This window comes from Lepidochelys olivacea, assembly GCF_965140295.1.
Source record: "Lepidochelys olivacea isolate rLepOli2 genome assembly, chromosome: 1".
Classification (NCBI taxonomy): Eukaryota; Metazoa; Chordata; order Testudines; family Cheloniidae; genus Lepidochelys; species Lepidochelys olivacea.
The window spans coordinates 289838255-289858180 of NC_140411.1; the positions used below are offsets into that span (position 1 = coordinate 289838255).

Genomic DNA, 19926 nt, shown 5'->3' on the forward strand with positions numbered 1-19926 from the left:
TGAGCATAAGCTTTCATGAGCTACAGCTCACTTCATCGGATGCATTCAGTGGAAAATACAGTGAGGAGATTTATATACATACAGAACATGAAAAAATGGGTGTCATACACACTGTAAGGAGCGTGATCACTTAAGATGAGCTATTACCAGCAGGAGGGCGGGGGACGGGCAAAGAAAACCTTTTGTAGTGATAATTAAGGTGGGCCATTTCCAGCAGTTAACAAGAATATCTGAGGAACAGGACCGAGGGGGGGGGGGAGTTAATGTTCCTCAGATGTTCTTGTTAACTGCTGGAAATGGCCCACCTTAATTATCACTACAAAAGGTTTTCTTTCCTTGCCCCCCCCCACTCTCCTGCTGGTAATAGCTCATCTTAAGTGATCACTCTCCTTACAGTGTGTATGACAACACCCATTTTTTCATGTTCTGTGTGTATATAAATCTCCTCATTGTATTTTCCACTGAATGCATCCGATGAAGTAAGCTGTAGCTCACGAAAGCTTATGCTCAAATAAATTGGTTAGTCTCTAAGGTGCCACAAGTACTCATTTTTCTTTTTTTTTTGTTCTTCGAGATGTGTTGCTCATGTCCATTCCATGACCTGCCCTCTTACCCCTCTACATCAGCGATTGGCTGGAAAGAAGGAACTGGAAAGAAGAGCACAGGGTCAGCTGGGCCCTTTATACCACACTATATGCTTGTGGCACTGGAGGGTGCCTGAGCTGCCCTGATGGGTACCACTGAGGGAAAAATTTCCAGTGACTCTGCTCAGGGCACGCACACACCTGCAGTGCAATGGACATGTGCAAGCACTTGAAGAAATTCTAATTTCTGATGAAGCCCATCTGGGGGCAAAGCTATGTAAGGAATATAACGAGAGGAAGTTTGTAGTACGGGGTCGAACCTGGAGTCACTCGCTGGGTGGGAGAAGAAGACAATGATGATAACGACAGAGATTGAAGCAACAACAATTCACAGGGGGAGAATAAGCCCTGGGATCCTAGCCTGGGAAGAAGCCCCAACCCCAGAGGAGTTGTAAAGAATAAGGACCAGAGAAGAAAGAAGCCCAGGAAAACAGCAACAATGAGGGGGGCTGTGTAGACCTTGCCTGCTGGTTATAGGGTCCTTGGACTGGAACACAGGGGAATCCAAGTTTTTCCTTTATCAGCCACTGGGAAGTGGCACAAGACTGTTGGAGGTGCCATCCAGGCAGTTGGTCTGGGGAGATTTGGATACCCTGGAAGCACGGGGGGGATGACCATATAGTGACCTAGTTGGAGGGCTGAGTTGTGAGAAGGGAACACTGATTTATGGGATGAGAGACCACTGCAGCAATGACCATTGATGGGGTTCCATATGGGGAGAAAGCTGCTATGCCCGACCAGGCCTAGAGAAGTTGCTGTTGTGGTTGGTGAACCCTGTTACACACCTACTGCAAATCTTCATTTCGGGGGAGACCAAATGCAGGGTTTGGATCTCTTATGAGAGTGCCCAGGTTGGAAAACTGAGATTCCTGTATCAATGACAGAGGACCAGTGTAGTGGAAATGTGATAACATCCTCAGTTTTGGAATTCACAATTTCCCTAAAGATGTCCAACACACGTTTTGATATACTTTTTGGTCAGAATTATTGATTTCTGTGGGGGAAAACCTGTGCTAGAAGGAACAGTCCTTAGAACTCAAAAACACAAGTGGGCAAGTACATACTGGTCAATATTGACTATCCTCCTCTCTCCCCCTGATTTCAAAGTGTGTTGCAGATGGTCAGCACTCTCCAGTAGGAGGGGGGCCAGCACCTTGTGGCAGCAGGCTTTTAGCGATAAGGTGCTATGATTTAATTTTGTTCATAATATCCTCAATAGATTGACTCCTCTGTTCTCATAAGCAGAAGGGAGTGAAAATCAGTAGATCTCTCTCTCCCCCACCACCCTAGCAGGAGGGGTGTGAGAGAGCTGCAGCTTGATGGAACATTCCTTTAGGACCCTGAAGATAACTCTGAGCTTCGCTGGGCTTGAAGAGGCAGGGGGAATGATACACAAGTGGAGCAGGGACCAGTTGCTCTCCACTGCATAGTCCCTTGCTGACCCTGTGGATTTCCATTAAGGAAGTAAAAATCATCAGAACCTCTCACATAAGCCTTGCCTGTATGAATAAAGACTGCAGGACTGGGGCCTTGGTGGACAACAGGAATGCAATATATGTTCTATGTTTGAATTTTTGTAAAACACTTGATTGCATCTTCTGAAATATTACTCAAAATTGTCAAACTGATTTGAATTCAAATATTGCCATAGTAGGACTGTAAACAAAGGGTAAAACTAAATGACAGTATATTGAGGTGGAAGGGAGACTTTTAAGGAGGAATTGCAGGGATCAGTGTAAGGTCCAGTTTCATTTAGCATCTTTATTAATGACAGAGTGAACATTAATGAAATTCACAGATGATCCCAGTTGAGGCTGTGCTGCCAGAAAGCCAAGAAGCTCCCTGGAGGTCACAGCCACTGAGGAAACACAGAACCTCAGCATGGATGGCTATCTCTTGGGATCATGCAGGTTTGGGAATGAGCCCAAAATCCTTTCCACAGGAAGGGAGCAAACCCTCCAATGGGGTCATGGGTGGGGGAAAATCTCTGTGAGGGAACCTTTGTGTAGATTTCCTCCCTGAAAGGCACTTCATGTGGATTTTAACATGGGTGGAGATGATCTGACCCTAAGGTTTTTAAGCCTGTCTGGAAAATTTGAGCTGGGGTATTATAATATCCCTCAGGAAGAATCTGATATATTAGAATCATGGGTGTTTGGAGTGGGGAGAAGGGGGGAATCATCAGGGATCGTGAGACACTAATTAATGATTGCTGACACTGTTTGTTGATCTGGGCATAATTAGGGGTAGTTGCAGCTTACCCAGCTAAATAGGTTGTGTTACAGTTTATTTAATGAGACATTTTATTGCACTGTAAAATTATAGGTCACCTTATTCGTAGTGTTTCAACTTCTTTAGTGTTATTGTTGGGACACTATTATTAGCTCGTTTTGACGGTTAATATGTTCTACCACTCACAATCACACATCAAAGGATCTTCTTTTGTTGCGTTATTCGGCCTTTGTTGTTACAAAAGGCTGTGATACATTTTATGGTATTTTGTACTCTGTTCCTGGAGCCTTCCAAGAAGAGAGAGAGTGAATACACTGTAAAATGTAGTTCTTCTTCTCCAGGTAGCACAATATTGTACTATCATCAAAGTACATCACAGTGAAAATTATTAGCTAGGGAGTTTCATTAAAAAATAAATATATACACTTGATATAAATCTGCCTATTGTATGATGCGAGAGAAAGGAACACAGCACAAAGCATCAGTGTTTGCATTCACTAACACAAGTGCTATTTTCTCTGACTACAATATATTGATTGATTTATTTTTAAATATGCTTCAGTTCTTAATTTTCAAGGTACTATAAAAAAATCTTAATGAGTTCTCCAGAATCCCAGGGTTTAATTCTCTGATGTACTGAGCATTCTCCTTCTGTAGAGAACTGAGAAAGCTCAGCATCCTGCAGGGTTGAGTCTTTACTCTGTGTAAGCTCGAAAGCTTGTCTCTCTCAACAACAGATGCTGGTCCAGTGGAAGGTATTAATTCACTCATCTTGTCTCTTTGCTGAGAAACAACCAATTAGTTTTCCCAACAGGTTCAAGTTTTTCAAAAGAATGTTACTTTAATGATTTTTTTTCAAATGTTTGGTCTCTTTTTTCAGGAAAACAGCAAGTTAGTTCCAAAGTTGCCTCACCCTACCTCCTTTTTGAAAGGTTACAGGGACAGTTTAAATACATTCCAATTAATCTGAGTTTAAACTTTTTAATGTAATTTTCATGTACAGTGATCCCAGTAATTTGTGAAATGCTTTGGAATTCCCATGAGGGTGAAATGCACTACATAAATGTAAACTATTCTATAATTAATGCAATCAGTTGTTATTACAGCCATCTGTTATAGCAATCAATACAAAATACATTGTGAAGAGAAGCAATAAAATGTTCAAGGAAAACCCAAACCTACAATACACTTGTTACAAGATTTTTAGGAGGAGTATAACAGCATGGGAGTGGTAATGGTGATTGTCAGTCCCAATACATAAATAAAAATCAGCAGGTAAGCCAATTACCAATTCAAAATGAATCACATCATAAATATCTTCTTAATTTGTATTAGGGACTTGATCTTGTTCCTTCTTGGGTAAAACACACTCACAGAAATCAATTATCCAATTTTTGCAGTTCAAGTAACTTCAGTGGGTTTGCAGGGGTGAAAGTGAGGGCAGGATTTGTCTGACTTATTTTTTATTTTTTGTCTCAGCCAGGATTGCAGGATAGGGTACTAACACCTTAAATGAATTTACCACAGTTGATTATTATTTTGAGTTCACAGCTCTGCATTAAAATATTTGGGCAGTGGATCTCAAAATAGATATTTCCTAAGTGCAACGGAACTATCGTATACATTATTCAAGTTAAAGAAAGTACCTAATTCTGCACAAACCTGCACCCAGGGTCCCTTGGCAGCAGTTGCGCTTGCCTCCCCTGGCTTATTATACCTGCCACCCATGCCTCTCTACTTGTATTTGATATTCCCCTGTTGATACAGCCAATGATTGCATTAGCCCTTTTAGCCACAATATTGCACTGGCAGTTTATGGTCAGCTGAGTATCTCAAGTCTTTTTCAGAGTCACTACTTCCCAAGATAGTCCTCCACCCTGTAAGAACGGCCTGATTCTTTGTTCCTAGCTGTATGACTAGTAGAAAAACACCTTCTTGTGGGAATTAACCATTTACAATTACAATTTCAGACCTGCCAGTTTTTAATCCATTGATATGTGCCATATTGATTTTATACCCATTGTCTAATGGCCTCATCATGTAGAGTGCCTATATTTCTAAAGGGTCAGTATTAACCATAATAAATGTGAATGTGTTACTGCTGTCCGTCATGTTGGGCCCTGGCATTCAAGCCCTCAGTGTAACAAAAGCCACTCTTCCAGTGGATACAGACCCTTGTCCTGGGGCAGGATTTTTTTCTCCTTTTGTAATCTTGTCCCACATTAGGTGACTAGGGCCAGGAAATAAAGTTTTCTTATCAGCACTCTTCTGTATTACATTTTTTATTTACCCTCAGTGGATGAAACTCCCACTGACTTCAGTATGAGTTTGGCATATGGAGGCCTTGCTGGATTGACCCAATGGTACTGATTTAGGCCCTGATCCAGCAAAGAATTTAAGGATGTGCTAATTTTTAAGCATGTGAGTAATACCATTGAAGTCAGTGGGAATATTCAGATACTTCAAGTTACGCACATCCATAGTCTGTTGCTAGATCAGGACATAAGCAGGCTAAAAAGTAATGAAGTCTTACCTCAACATTCATAATTAATACTAAATCTCATTTTAAGGTGAGCATGCTTCAAGGCTTCTATTGTTGTGCATCCTTATTCAATGTTCTTCTGATGTATTATCATATCTATGTAAGAACGCAGTTGTTTTCAGTTTTAAATGCACATCTAGCATCCTTTTATTGGACTGTACATATAAAGGTTAGAAATATGTACTCTAAAGAGTATAATACTTTTCTTGATATACATGGAAAGGTCTTTCTATGATAATTTCAATACTGTATAGAGTAATAGTACTATAGAAACTATAGTAAGAATTTAATAAGGTTGGGTTCACTTACATTTATTTAATTTAATGAAAAATGCATCTCATTTACATTTGGGGAAGAAATGTGTGAAAAAATTCACCATGGTGGGTTTTCAGCATTAATGAACATCCATTTTTGAGATTTGGCGTAAAATTTTCAAGCATACATAGGGCCCAGATCCTCAAAGGTATTTAGGTATTTAACTTCTGTTGATTTCAATGGAAGTTAAGCACCTAGATCCTCAAAGGTATTTGGGTCTAAGTGACTAGGGACCAGATCTTTAAAGGTGTCTATGTACCTAACTCCCACTGAAATCACTAGAAGTTAAGCACTCTTTAAAATCCCACTATAGAAGCTTAAGTCCCATTTTCAAAAGAGACTTAGTCACTTAGGCACCTAAATCTCATTGAAAGTCACTTCAGAGCTTTTGATAATTTCATTCTTTATCCATTTTAGCCACTAACGCAAACTCTCTATGGTACAAGAGTTCTAAGTACCTTTATTTTTAAAAGACTGTTTCTAGTTAATAATCTACTTAAATTTATAATTCAATATCTGCATAAAAAGAAAGTAGTAATTTGGATTGCAAATATTCATAATTTAATGTTTTCATTAAGCTGATAGTTTTGTAAGTCATTTAAAGGGCTACAGAACTAATTTTCTGAAAGAACAAGATAGTTAGAGTCTAATTAAAGTATTTTATTTTAATGGTACACCAAAGCCAAAATTTTCAAATCTGGGTGCCTTAAAGTTAGTCGCCTGGCCGCTGAATACGTGCAGCCAAACACCAGGGTGATTCAAAGAGCACAGCAGGAAGCGCTGCGCATCAGAGAAACTTTGAAAACCAGTTTCGTGACTGGCCAGGGTACCGTGTGACAGTTCTGTTTGTTTCTCCTTGATGAAAACCCGCCCTCTTGGTTGCCTCTAAATTCCCTGTAAGCCACCATCCCTGCCCTTCGATCACAGCTTGCTTGCAAAGGAAATAAAGTCACTATCGTTTAAAAAACATGTATTCTTTATTAACTGATTATAAAAAATAGGGAGATAACTCACCAGGTAGCCTGGGTGGGGTGTGGGAGGCGGGTAGGAGGGAAGGAAAAGGCCACTTTAAAACTTCTTGAATGACAGCCTTCTGTTGCTTGGGCTGTCCACTGGGGTGGAGTGGTTGGGTGTCTACAGCTGCCTCCCCGCCCTGCGTTCTTGGGCGTCTGGGTGAGGAGGCTATGAAACTTGGGGAGGAGGAACGGTGGTTAAACAGGGGCTGCAGCAACAGTCTGTGATCCTGCTGCCGTTCATGAACCTCCACCAGACGCCGGAGCATGTCTGTTTGATCCCGCAGTAGCCCCAGCGTTGCATCCTGTCTCCTCTGATCTTCCTGTCGCCACCTCTCCTCCCGTTCATGGGCCACTTTCCTGTACTCTGCTATTGTGTCCCTCCACACAGCTCTGTCAGTGCCAGATGACTGCATGAGCTCAGAGAACATTTCATTGCACGTGCATTTTTTTTCACTGCCTTATCTGAGATGGCCTTTGGGATGGAGGAGGGAGGCTTGAAACATTTGCAGCTGCAGGAGGAAAAAAAGGGAGTGAAGTATTTTAAAAGATACATTTTACAGAACAATGGCTATACTCTTTCACGGTGAACAACATTATTCAGGTTATATAGCACATGTAATTTTGGTACAAGGTCACATTTTGCATCTTATATTGAGTGCCTGGAGCTTTGGTGTTAGAGATCACACATGCAGTGCCGGGCAACAGAATTTGGCTTGCAGGCGGCCATGGTAAGCCATAGTCTTTCAGCTTCTGCAACCTTATAACAGCTGCGCCCTCCTCTCCCACACCAAGCAAAGCACGTTGAGTTGCCCATTGAGTGCTGCGGTTTTCCTGTTAACGTGCAGCAAGAGAAACCAAACTAACCCCCCCATCCCATCCAGTTATCTGGGATGATCGCTCTACCCCTCCCCCCACCGCATAGCTGGTATCAGGGAAGATCCCTGCTAGCCAAATGCGAACAGCTCAGCACCAATCCCCCCCAGCCTCCCCCCCAGCTAACTGCGGGGAGGATTTCTTTTCAGGCACAGGCAAACAGCCAAGTAGGAACAGCCACCTCTGAATGTCCCCTTAATTAAATTCCCCTATTTCAACCAGCTTACCATGAACGATATCACTCTCCTGAGGATAACACAAAGAGATAAAGAATGGATGTTGCTTGAATGCCAGCAAACACCGGGACCATACGCTGCCAGGCTTTGTCATGCAATGATACCAGATTACTTGCTACCAGCATGGCGTGGTAGAGTGTCCTACCATGGAGGATGGAATAAGGCTGCTCTCCCCAGAAACCTTCTGCAAAGGCTTTTAGAGTACCTCCAGGAGAGCTTCATGGAGATGTCCCTAGAGGATTTCTGCTCCATCCCCAGACACGTTAACAGACTTTTCCAGTAGCTGTAGTAGCCACAAATGCATCCCAAGTCCTCAGGGCTACTTAATCATTAACAAATGCTTGCTTTTATAACGTGTATTATATTTTAAAAGGTACACTCACCAGAGGTCCCTTCTCTGGCTTGGTTGGGTTGGGAGGGTATTTCAGTCAGGGTGAGAAAAAGATCCTGGCTGTCGGGGAGAACGGTGTGCTGTGTGCTTTCCTCATGCTCATCCTCCTCCTCATCTTCCCCATCGGCAAAATCCTTCGCCATAGTGGAGAGTATCCCATCATCAGAGTCCATAGACAGGGGTTGGGTAGTGGTGGCGGCCCCCCATAGAATTGCATGCAGCTCAGCGTAGAAGCGGCATGTCTGGGGCTCTGTCCCGGAGCGTCCGCTTGATTCTTTGGTTTTCTGGTATGCTTGTCTGAGCTCCTTAAGTTTCACGTGGCACTGTGTTGCGTCCCTGCTGTAGCCTCTGTCCCTCATAGCCTCGAAGATTTTTTGAAATGTTTTGGCATTTCGTCTTTTGGAACGTAGTTCTGATAGCACAGATTCCTCTCCCCATACAGTGATCAGATCCAGTACCTCCCGTTCGGTCCATGCTGGAGCTCTTTTTCAATTCTGGGACTGCATGGTCACCTGTGCTGATGAGCAAGCCTGGCCAAACAGGAAATGAGATTCAAAAGTTCTCGGGGCTTTTCCTGTACACCTGGCCAGTGCATCTGAGTTCAGAGTGCTGTCCAGAGCGGCCACAATGGTGCACTGTGGGATAGCTCCCAGAGGCCAATACCTTTGAATTGCGTCCACACTAACCCTAATTCGAAACAGCGATGTCGATTTCAGTGCTAATCCCCTCGTTGGGGAGGAGTACAGAAATCTGTTTTAAGAGCCCTTTATGTTGAAAAAAATGGCTTTGTTGGGTGGATGGGTGCAGGGTTAATTTGATGTAACACTGCTAAATCTGACATAAACTTGTAGTGTAGACCAGGCATTAGTCTCCTAACTAAGACCCCAATTCACTAAGGTTCTTAAGCACATGAAATCAATGCTGAAAATTAGGCAAATACTTAAGTGCCAAGCTGAATCGGGGCTTAGAAGTGGCCGTATTTTTTCAAGGTTGCTGAGAACCCACTGAAATCCAGGGGAGGTCAAGGTGCTCAGTCCTATAGAAGATTATTCCATTTTTATTTAGGAATTGAAATATTGATTTAGGAGCTTTCCTTTATGCATCTGGGTTTGAAAATTGGACCTATCTTATTAATGGTTTAGAAAAAATCAAAATAAATATAAAACGCAAACATTATTCAGGCTAAAATATGAAACATGCAGTTACTGTAACACAAAGTTGTTTATAAACTAAAGTTGAATTTAGATTAAAGATTAATACAAACAATAATAGCTTGCACTACATAACACACCAACTTCTCTCAGAAATATCAAAGCCTTTTTTTTTTTTCATATTGCCACTTGCCATTATCTGGACAAAAAATCCTTTAAAGTCAGAAGTAAATGAGACAATTCTGAGAGAACATGTTAATAAATGTTTAATTGTAAATCTTCACATTAATTGGTGTTGTCTTGTGTATATCATTATGGATGGAGAGGGAATCATTGGTTTTGTTTGTGTTAAATTAGTGTTTAAATTACATACAAACTATGTTAAAAAGTAGTAGTACTTTACATCAAACTTTTTTTTTTCATAGTGGATTCATTTGGATAAATTCTGAATTGTGTTTTAAGTATTTTCCCCATGTAAACATATAATAATTTAGTTGAACTGGCTGGGTTAGTTACTGCTGATTGTGGTCCCAATTCAGTAAACCATCCCTACTCAGCAAAGCACTTAAGTATGTGGGTGCTTAATTTCAAGCATGTGCTTGAGTCCCATTTACTTTAATGGGACTGAAGCAAATGCTTAAATACATTGCTGAACAGAGATGGAGTTAAGCCCATAGTTATGTGGCATGTTGAAGTGGGGCTAGGTTTGCCTGCACGTCTTTATAGTATTTCACTGTCTTTCCCCCAACTTAGTACCTTTTTGTATAGATAGTAAAGGTGTATGAGAGTGAAGAATCAAAATCCTAAAATGGAGAGAAATACTCTAGTTGTCAAACAGGGCAGCATAGGAGGCCATCAAATTTTTCATGGGATATAGGTTATACTGGTAAGGTGCAAGCACCTTAAGGCTGGGACGATGCCCAAGATTTCCTAAAATGATTAGTCATATTGACTAACTCCGTTTTTGGGTGCCCAACCTCACATACCTAAAAGATCTGACTTTTTTTCTCAGTACTTTCTAAAAAAACAGGCTCTTTTATGGTGTCTCAGGTTGGACAACCAAATATTGCAGGGCCAAAAACACTAGTCAGCCTGGAAAATCTTAGCCCCTATTTTTATTCTTTTTGTAAAGAACCATGCACACCTTTCATAGAATCATAGGGTTAGAAGGGAATGCAAGGGTCATCTTTGGTGCTATACTGCATATATAAAGACTCCACGTTTGGGCCATTGGTGGCTTTTGAACTCAGGACCTTTGGCACTAGCTTCTTTTGCTGAAGCTGGACTCCAAACCCTTCTAGCGTAATCTTCTACCTAAGGGTATGTCTATAGTTCAATAGTTAGCCATGTCTTAACAGCTATGAATTAACAAATATTAACAGAATTAGCAGCAGGGGCGGGGCCTTTGGGGAAGGGGTGGAGTGGAGGTGAGGCTGGGGCAGAGCAGGGGCAGGGCCTTTGGAGTGGGGGCGAGACTGGGGCAGACAAGGGGTGGGAAGAGATGGGGCTGGGGTGGATCAGGGGCTGGGGTTGGGGCAGGGGGCCATGGGGAAGAGGCAGAGCAGGGGCTGGAGCAGCATGCAGCTGCATAGGGCACTAGGAACTTGGTGACCAAAATTTCCTGGTGCCTATGCAGCTGCGTACTTTGCGTATGGGTAGGGATGGCCCTGTATACATTCTAGTGTGGACAAGATACAAGTATTTGTTCCTTGGTACTTTACGGTTCAGTACAGCTAGCAATACATGTTTGGGTACACAATTAACAACAAACATTAGTGTTTGCACTAGAATTGTAGTACTACCATTTTTGTTAACATTCAGGGGCGTGCACAAGAATTTAAATTTGTCCGCTTTTGGTGGGGCATGTTCTGTGCCCCCACGTGGCCCTAAGGGCAGAGGAGCTCTGTGTCCCTGATGATCATTGGGGGAAGGCGTGCCCCTGCTTGCCCACCATTAACATTTGCTAATTAATGTGTTAAAAAACACTGAAAACTTCAAATGTAGGCATACCCTGAATGTCTCATCCATGAACCTTTTGATCTGATCTGCTACACTGTGACAAACAGCTTTGAAGATAAGCAGCCTTTTTAATAAAAGAAAATACAAGAGAAGAAAAACAAACAGAAGTATACAGAGAAGACAATACTGTATACAATAGAGTTTCCGTGTGCCCAGTACTCAGGTATGACAAGATTTGTATCTTCCTCTTAATGAACTAACATCACATTATTAATGATTTATACATGTATATATGTAACCATTTGCTAGCACAATGTGGGTCTCTGTCCCCATATAAGAGGATAAGAACCTAACATAGCTGCCAGCTAGAACAGTTTAGAGTGCACAGTGTAAATTACAGTGCCATCACTGTCCTAGTCCTGCAGCTGGATCTTCATGGGTGGACCCTTCCGTCTGTGTGGCGTCTCACTGAAGTGAATGAGCTCTGCATGGGCATAGGTGTCTACCTGCACAGATCCAAATGCAGTATCAGGGCCTGTAAGAACTGGAAGAACTTACCACAGAAATTTGCAAATGCCATTTTGGATGTCCTCTTTTGGAGGAGGGGTTCTCTTTGCTTTTGAAGCTTTGTTTTTAATCCCAAATGCCTGTGCGATACTGTTAGGTATTTTGAATACAAATATGTTTAAAGCTCCAAATCCTCAGATTTATTTATTTCAGTTTAGATGCATCCACATATTACTCCGATCACATGCACAGTTATTAGAAAGCTACTAAAATCCCACCCAATTTCCAAAAGCAATACTAAATTCTCTTAAATGCCCTCAACCTTTCCCCCACAGCTGAACTATCACCAGCATCCAACTACTTATTCCTCCTACTTAAGCTTTTGGAGAACAAATGGACTTTGCTGTGTGACTAGAAAGTCAACACATTTAGACTCTTAATTGAAATAGGTAGGACATTTCACATATGGGGACCTCATCAAGAATATCCTACCTCCATCCCCCTTGATCAAATCAGGATTTTTTTTATTTTAACATCTCAGAAGAGCTCAGTGCTGAAGGATCAAACAACGAGAAAGGCTGTCTCTTTAGAAATCAGGATTCAATCCACTTGAAGCTTTTTAAAGTTAAAACATGTACATGCAAATGAACTGGAAGCCAGTGCACATAACAGTATTGGTGTGATATGTTCACTGTAAGAAATGTGTCCTAACAAATGGACAAGCACTTTCTGGCCATCCAAAGCCAGTTGTCAATTCAACACAGCTAATCTGTTGCTAATCTGAACAACAAAAATGCATTCAAACTCACCTACATAAAGCAGTTGATATCACCCTGTAATTTCCTCCAGTGATTCCATGGAGATGCTTGTCAGAAAGAGCAAATAATTGGTTAAGAAGACTCTACAAAAATAAGCAAAAATAAAAATCTTGAACATTATAGAGGTAATGTATTAGTTCTAGTCAGTGGCAGAAATAACATCAGATGCTTCTTTAATATTCAATGTGCTTGTTCCTAAAAAGTCAGTCCATATTTAGAATTTTTTAATAGCTCTGGAGCAAATCCAAAACAGCAGCTGGGATTTTATGACTCCTGTGGGACCCTGCAAAATCCAGCAGTCAATCCCAAGGAATTTTTACTCTTTAAAGTGATGGCACTATGAATTAGGTGGAAACTAGGTGGTTGTAAACTGAAGACAAAAACATGGCAATCCACTACAAATTTGTATCACTGAAACGGAATTCTGCAGAAGTCTGACAATGGCAAAGAGCAAATTGCAGGATCAAAAAGGGCAATGTTAGGGCTCAATGGAGCTTTGTTCCATCCATAATGTGGAAAACCCATTGGAAAGGCAAGGAATTAGTGGTAGTGGAGGAGACCCAGTGATTTGGAATCTGGATGGTACAAAAGGATCTTGAAGTTTTATTCCATTTATTCTCCTGAGTACACAAAAATGAGGAAATGGGTTAAATAGAAATTAAAAGGTACAGTGCCAAAAGTGAAATCCCTGTAAACTGCAGAGAAACTTTTTTAAAGACACCATAAGAAAGGCTCAACTTAAATATATACCTTAAATTTAAAAACATAGCAATAGGACAAAAAAATACCACCGTGGCTAAACAACAAAGTAAAAGAAGCAGTGAGAGGCAAAAAGGCATCCTTTAGAAAGTGGAAGTTAAATCCTATTGAGGAAAATAGAAAGGAGCATAAACTCTGGCAAGTGAAGTGTAAAAATATAATTAAGAAGACCAAAAAAGAAATTGAAGAACAACTAGCTAAAAACTCAATAGCAAAAACATTTTAAAGTATATCAGAAGCAGGAAGCCTGCTAAACAACCAGTTGGGCCACTGGACGTTCGAGATGCTAAAAGACCACTCAAGGACAATAAGGCCATTGTGGAGAAACTAAATGAATTCTTTCCATCGGTCTTCACGGCTGAGGATGTGACGGAGATTCCCAACCCTGACCCATTCTTTTTAGGTGACAAATCTGAGGAACTGTCCCAGATAGTGTTATTAGAGGAAGTTTTGGAAAAAACTGATAAATTGAACAGTAATAAGTCACCTGAACCAGATGGTATTCATCCAAGAGTTCTGAAGGAACTCAAATGTGAAACTGCAGAACTACTAACTCCGCTATGTAATGTGAAACTGCAGAACTACTAACTCCGCTATGTAACCTATCATTTAAATCCGCTTCTGTACCAGATGACTGGAGGATAGCTAATGTGACACCAATTTTTAAAAAAAGGCTCAAGAGGCAATCCTGGCAATTACAGGCCGATGAGCCTAACTTCAGAACCAGGCAAACTGGTTGAAACTATAGTAAAGAACAGAATTATCAGACACATAGATGAACATAATTTGTTGGGGAAGAGTCAACATGATTTCTGTAAAGGGAAATCATACCTCACCAATCTACTAGAATTTTTGAAAGGGTCAACAAGTGTGTGAACAAGGGGGATCCAGTGGACATAGTGAACTTAGATTTTCAGAAAGACTTTGACAAGGACCCTCACCAAAGGCTCTTAAGCACAGTAAGATGTCATAGGATAAGAGGGAAGGTCTTCTCATGGATCAGTAAAGAAACAAAAGGTAGGAATACATGGTCAGTTTCCAGAGTGGGGAGAGGTAAATAGTGGTGTCCCCCAGGGATCTGTACTGGGAGCAGTCCTATTCAACATATTCATAAATGATCTGGAAAAAGCAGTAAACAGTGAGGTGGCAAAATTCGCAGACAATACAAAACTACTCAAGATAGTTAAGTCCCAAGCAGATTGCAAAGAGCTACAAAGGGGCCAAGGGATGTTGTGAAGGCCAAGACACTAACAGCGTTCAAAAAAACTAGATAAATTAATAGAGGATAGGACCATCAATGGCTATGAGCCAGGATGGATAGGGATGGTGTCCCTAGGCTCTGTTTGCCAGAAACTGGGAATGAGGGACAGGGGATGGATTACCTGATGATTACCAATTTGTTTATTCCCTCTGGAGCACTTGTCATTGGTCAATGTTGGAAGAAAGGACACTGGGCTAGATAGACCAGTATGGCCATTCTTATGTTCTGGGTGGGCTTGAACGCATACACTTAAAGTGGAGAAATTTCTTCCTGAAACAGGAAAGGAGCCTGTAGCCTTGAAATAATGTTTTCAAAAGCACCAAATGACATTTGCAAACAGGACTCAGGCTCCTAAGACACTTTTATGTGATTTTAAAAATGTTGCTCTTGGTGTATACTAGAACTAATGGCAGAGGGAGAAATATAGCCCACATGTTGTCTTTACAAATTAGAGCCTAATCCTTCCCCTACTGAAATCAATAGCAAACTTTTTTCAATTTTCCACTGACTTCAATGGGAGCAGGACTGGGCCCATAGAAAATACACAGAAGAATATGATCTCATGCAATAGGCAACTTTTACAAAAAATATATGGCAGGTGAAAGTAGGTACCTTAGGGACTTATATGCAAAGTTGAAACTGTCTCTACGTGCTTGGACTTCTGTTTTGTAGCCTATTGGGATTCTGTTTAGCATTTTAAAAAAATCAAAAAGAACTAAAACTGAAGCATAGTAGGGCCCTTCATTTTTTTTTTTTAATTTTTCCTGTGAATTTATCAGTGTTTATTTTGATGATAACAAAAACAGGTGAAAATCAGTAGAAAAAAATTAATAATTTTTCTGGATAAATATTGGGGTTTATTTTGGTGGACAGAAGGACAGGGAAAAAAGTATTCAGTAGATTAATGTTTTGGTGAATGGAATTCAATGTAGTTTGCTGCAGAACTAAAACAGAACTCAAAACACAATGCCACCTCTATTTAAGAAAACAATGTATCTCTAATCCCTAAATAAAACTTTTCATTTGAATAAACAGTTTACTGTTGTAGACTTAGAACTATAAGCCTATAAGTATTTACATTTAATAATTGGACCACATCATTTGCAGCGCATACATTCAAACTTCATCCTTTTCTCCTGTTTTTGTTTCTTTAAATTTTCAAATACTTCCTTGTATTCTGAAACATATTCTGATACAGATTTTCATTTTCTTCCCATTTTAGTGTGTCAGATCTGTAAACCAATTTATTTGAGCATGAGCTTTCGTGAGCTACAGCTCACTTCATCATGCTCAAATAAATTGGTTAGTCTCTAAGGTGCCACAAGTACTCCTTTTCTTTTTGCGAATACAGACTAACACGGCTGTTACTCTGAGATCTGTAAACGGTTATCTGTTAAGAGCATGAAACGTGTACATGGTGGGCATGAGATTCATCAGTACTTTAAGATCCGCATGCACTTCAGAGCTTGTGTGCGTATCTGTTTGTTTATTGTGTGTATCTTCTAAACCAGTGGCTCTCAACCTTTCTAGACTATTGTACCCCTTTTAGGGGTCTGATTTGTCTTGCATATCCCCAAGTCTCACCTCACTTAAAAACTACTTGCTTAAAAATCAGACATAAATATACAGAAGTGTCACAGCATAGTATTACTGAAAAATTGCTTGTTTTCTCATTTTTACCATATATTTATAAAATAACTCAAATGGAATATAAATATAGTATATAGAGCAGTATAAACCAGCCATTGTCAGGATGAAATTTTAGTTTGTACTGACTTCGCTAATGCTTTTTATGTAGCCTGTTGTAAAAATAGGCAAATATCTAGATGAGTTGATGTACCCCCTGGAAGACCTCTCAGTACCCTCAGGAGTACATGTACCCCCGTTGAGAACCACTGTTCTAGAATAATACGTAGCCTTGCTGCAACAGGTAGCTTTGCATATACACAAAGACTATTGTATTCTCATAATATATATATCTCATGCAAGGTATTGTATTTTCATAATTAAACAAGTTTTTTTTATATATTTGAATGATAAAAAAGTAGGGTGAAAATCGAAAAAAAACCTGAATAATACTTTTTGTAAAACTCAGGGTTTTGGTTTTTTTTAAATAAAAATTGGTTTAAACTGAAAACAAAGGGGCTTAAGCATAGTACAGATGAAAGCAAGATACCTTTGGAAGATTGTTTACATTAGCAGGATGAAAGCTAAGAAATATTGGGAAGGGGTATACAAGAAGAAGCAGAAAAAATGGAATGAGAAAATAATAGGCATAGATGGGTGGGAGGGAAGGGGAATCCAAAAAAGTAGGGTATATGAGTGTGTGAGTTTGAGGTAAAAGGGCAGATTTTAGGCACTGATCTACACTACAAACTGGCACTAAAATAAAAACCAGTGAATTAAAACAAAATTAGCTTTTTCAGTGCAAATGTGTGTGTGCAGACACTCTTATTTCAAAATAGGTGGCTAAAGTCAATTTAGCTTAATTTGTTACTAACCTTAGCATGTAGCCATACAAATGTAAGAGGTGTGATAAAGTAAGGATCTAGAACTGTATCTATTCAGAGAGGATTTCTTTCAATAAAACAGTTTTTTACATAGAGAGCATAGGCATGACAATTCTGCCTAAACCCGATGGCTGGCCAACATTAGATGGGGGAAAAACAGACAAGAAAATAGACCAAACACTGGTGGCTTTACACTATATTTTATATGTGCTTACTAAACAAATTTGGTCCAGAAATCACATTGGGAATCAGAGGGGAGGAGAACACCCCCCACATCTACCTTTGCAAGGTCCAGATTCCATATGCAACCAGAACCTTTCTTATTCTGGGGGAGTAGCACCACTATAGTTAAGGTTGAGACTAACTTAGAGTTTAACACTCAATTTTCAAAGTACTCTAAAATCTATATGCTTATCCAGGTTGCTTGAAAAGCGCTGTCTCATGAGAGTCTGGAGGAGGTCATTTGAGCAAAGGATTCCTGAGATTCATTTCCTTAAATCAAAATTGTATCTGTCCATCCATGCCCTATACCTGGGATCAAACTATGGCTCTGATCCTCCCTAAACAGGTATCATCCACTCAGAACTGATCTCAGCTAGCGTCCAGCACTTACTGTCCCTTTGGGGAAGCAATATTTAAAAAGTTATTCAGGGTAAAAGTTGGATCTATAATGTGATTTGGGCCAAGTTGACAAACTAGAGAAAGTCATTTGCACCTGTATAGCAGGATGGGGGTTGTGTTGCAAGCCAGTGAGTTTGCAAGCAGCCTGAGATCAGTGAGGGCACCCTCCATGGTGCGGGGAAACCAACCTTCTTCCTGGGCGGGGGCCCCACTGAAGATTGTCCACCTCCTGATGCCATGGCTGTCACACCTGCCATAGAGCCTAAGCCCGAGCCCAGCATCACAGAGGGCCCCCTTGCCACCCCCCAGACCCCTGAGCCCAAACGAGAGGGGCCACCTCCCAGCGGCCCAGTTACTGGGGCCCAGGATCCCGCCTCTGCCCCTCTCTCCAACCCTGTTCCTGACCTAAAAAAAAAACAACGGTGAGTGGGTGACATTGTGTGGCCACTGAACCTGACTGGCACCCATGTACTGTAAGTTTGAATCCTCACCTGGACAGCTTACTAAGAATATCACTAAGAATAAGAATATGTATTGTGCATACTAGTTGCTTTCTGCCTGCATTCTGCAGGAGCACCTTCTGGACATCTTGCCTTGAGAGCAAAGCTTCTAACTTACGAGTCAATATTTTGGAGTGCTCTAAAATTCAAATGTATACTCCAGTTTTTCTTTAGAAGTATTGGGAAGGAACATAACATTACCTAAAGAGAAGCTGAAAGACTCTAGGAAGCAGTAGCATTGGGGGAATGAAATCATGCTGCATGCTCTTTACCCTTTTCTTCAACAATGGGCTGGAGATCAAAGAAAAGCAAGTAGCTGTGACTCTCTTCAATGTCAATGTGATTCAAGGGGTATCTGAGCATCAGGAAATGCACCCATAAGAGAGCCCTATTTTAAGGACTGGTTTACTATCAACATTGACAAATGTGTTGGTAGGATGCTGTCATCAGTTGAAACACTAATTTGTTTATCATGAAAAATAAACAGGGATTTTCCCTTCCCCCAATTTTCTACAATAATTCATCCAATCTACACAAAGCAAAGGTTCACACTTATCAATTTCATCCCTCAAAATACTGTGGTTTCTGTGAAAAAGGAGTTTGAAGGGAATGTTAGACACTAGAAAAAGATTAGTTATGTAGCTCCCTTTTAAAACAGTCATAGAAAACATCTAACAATATTTTTCCCTCTACAACCTGCCTTAGAAAAATTAAGCAGTGCTCAAACTACAGTAAGGATTTTAAAAGGACATGCTACCGCCAAACCCAGAATTTTTGTAGCTCTTTTCCTCCCGCTAAAATATAAAAGCTGGAGTAACTTTAACTGTGGTGGTACTTCTGCCCCATCATAATATTGCTGTGCCTGGCATAGAGTCAGCAGTGCAAATTGAGGTCATTTGATTAAGGGGTCCCCAGATACAGCTCCCCTAATAAGGAGCTGGCTCTAGTAATCAAAGTGTTCTAAAATCTGCAGGCCCGAGGAGGTTGTCCTGAAAACTGGTATGCTGCAATAGGTCCTAGGAGACTGTGGTGCAAATATGGGTCTTTTAATCTTGGGGCTGTCAATACTATTCCCAAAGGGTGGTGTGTACCTTTGATTTATTTCTTGTTTTTTTTTCCCAGATGGGCAAGTATAGATGCATTCAGTATTCTAGGGCAAGGGGCACTGTGGCTCAATCTTAAATGTTAATGAAATTTTTGGGCATTGATTTGACTAGAATCTAAGCTGTGATTGCCAGTGCACAGTGACTCACCACAGTATCTCCAGGTTGTTTTTGGTCATTAGGAAAGGGATAGATAATAAGACAGAGAATATCATACTGCCTCTATATAAATCCATGGTACACCCGCATCTTGAATACTGAGTGCAGATGTGGTCACCCATTTCAAAAAAGATATATGGGAATTGGAAAAGGTACAGGAAAGGGCAACATAAATTATTAGGGGTATGAAACAGCTTCCATATCAGGAGTGATTAATAAAACTGGGACTTTTCAGCTTGGAAAAGAGATGACTAAGGGGGGATAGGATGGAGGTCTATAAAATCATGACAGGTATGGAGAAAGTAGATAAGGAAGTGCTATTTATTCCT

The 19926-nt window shown here is 40.6% G+C and overlaps 1 protein-coding gene across 6 annotated transcripts in view; it reads right to left on the reverse strand.

Annotated features, from left to right (window-relative positions):
• The window catches only part of LOC311514116 (uncharacterized protein), a gene marked incomplete at its 5' end in the record, with an annotated part of 65868 nt that overhangs the window by 44315 nt on the left and 1627 nt on the right, over positions 1 to 19926 (reverse strand). For 2 of the 6 annotated variants that reach the window (XR_014709826.1, XM_084616514.1), the window contains 2 exons: positions 11503 to 11865; positions 12676 to 12767. Coding sequence is in view for 2 of the 6 variants with exons in the window: in XM_084616514.1 (XP_084472640.1) it covers positions 11862 to 11865; positions 12676 to 12767 (96 nt within the window). Of the gene's footprint in view, positions 1 to 6722; positions 7259 to 8241; positions 8780 to 11502; positions 11866 to 12675; positions 12768 to 19926 lie in introns of those variants that run through there. The other 4 variants (XR_014709823.1, XR_014709824.1, XR_014709825.1 and 1 more) reach the window with 4 other exon arrangements.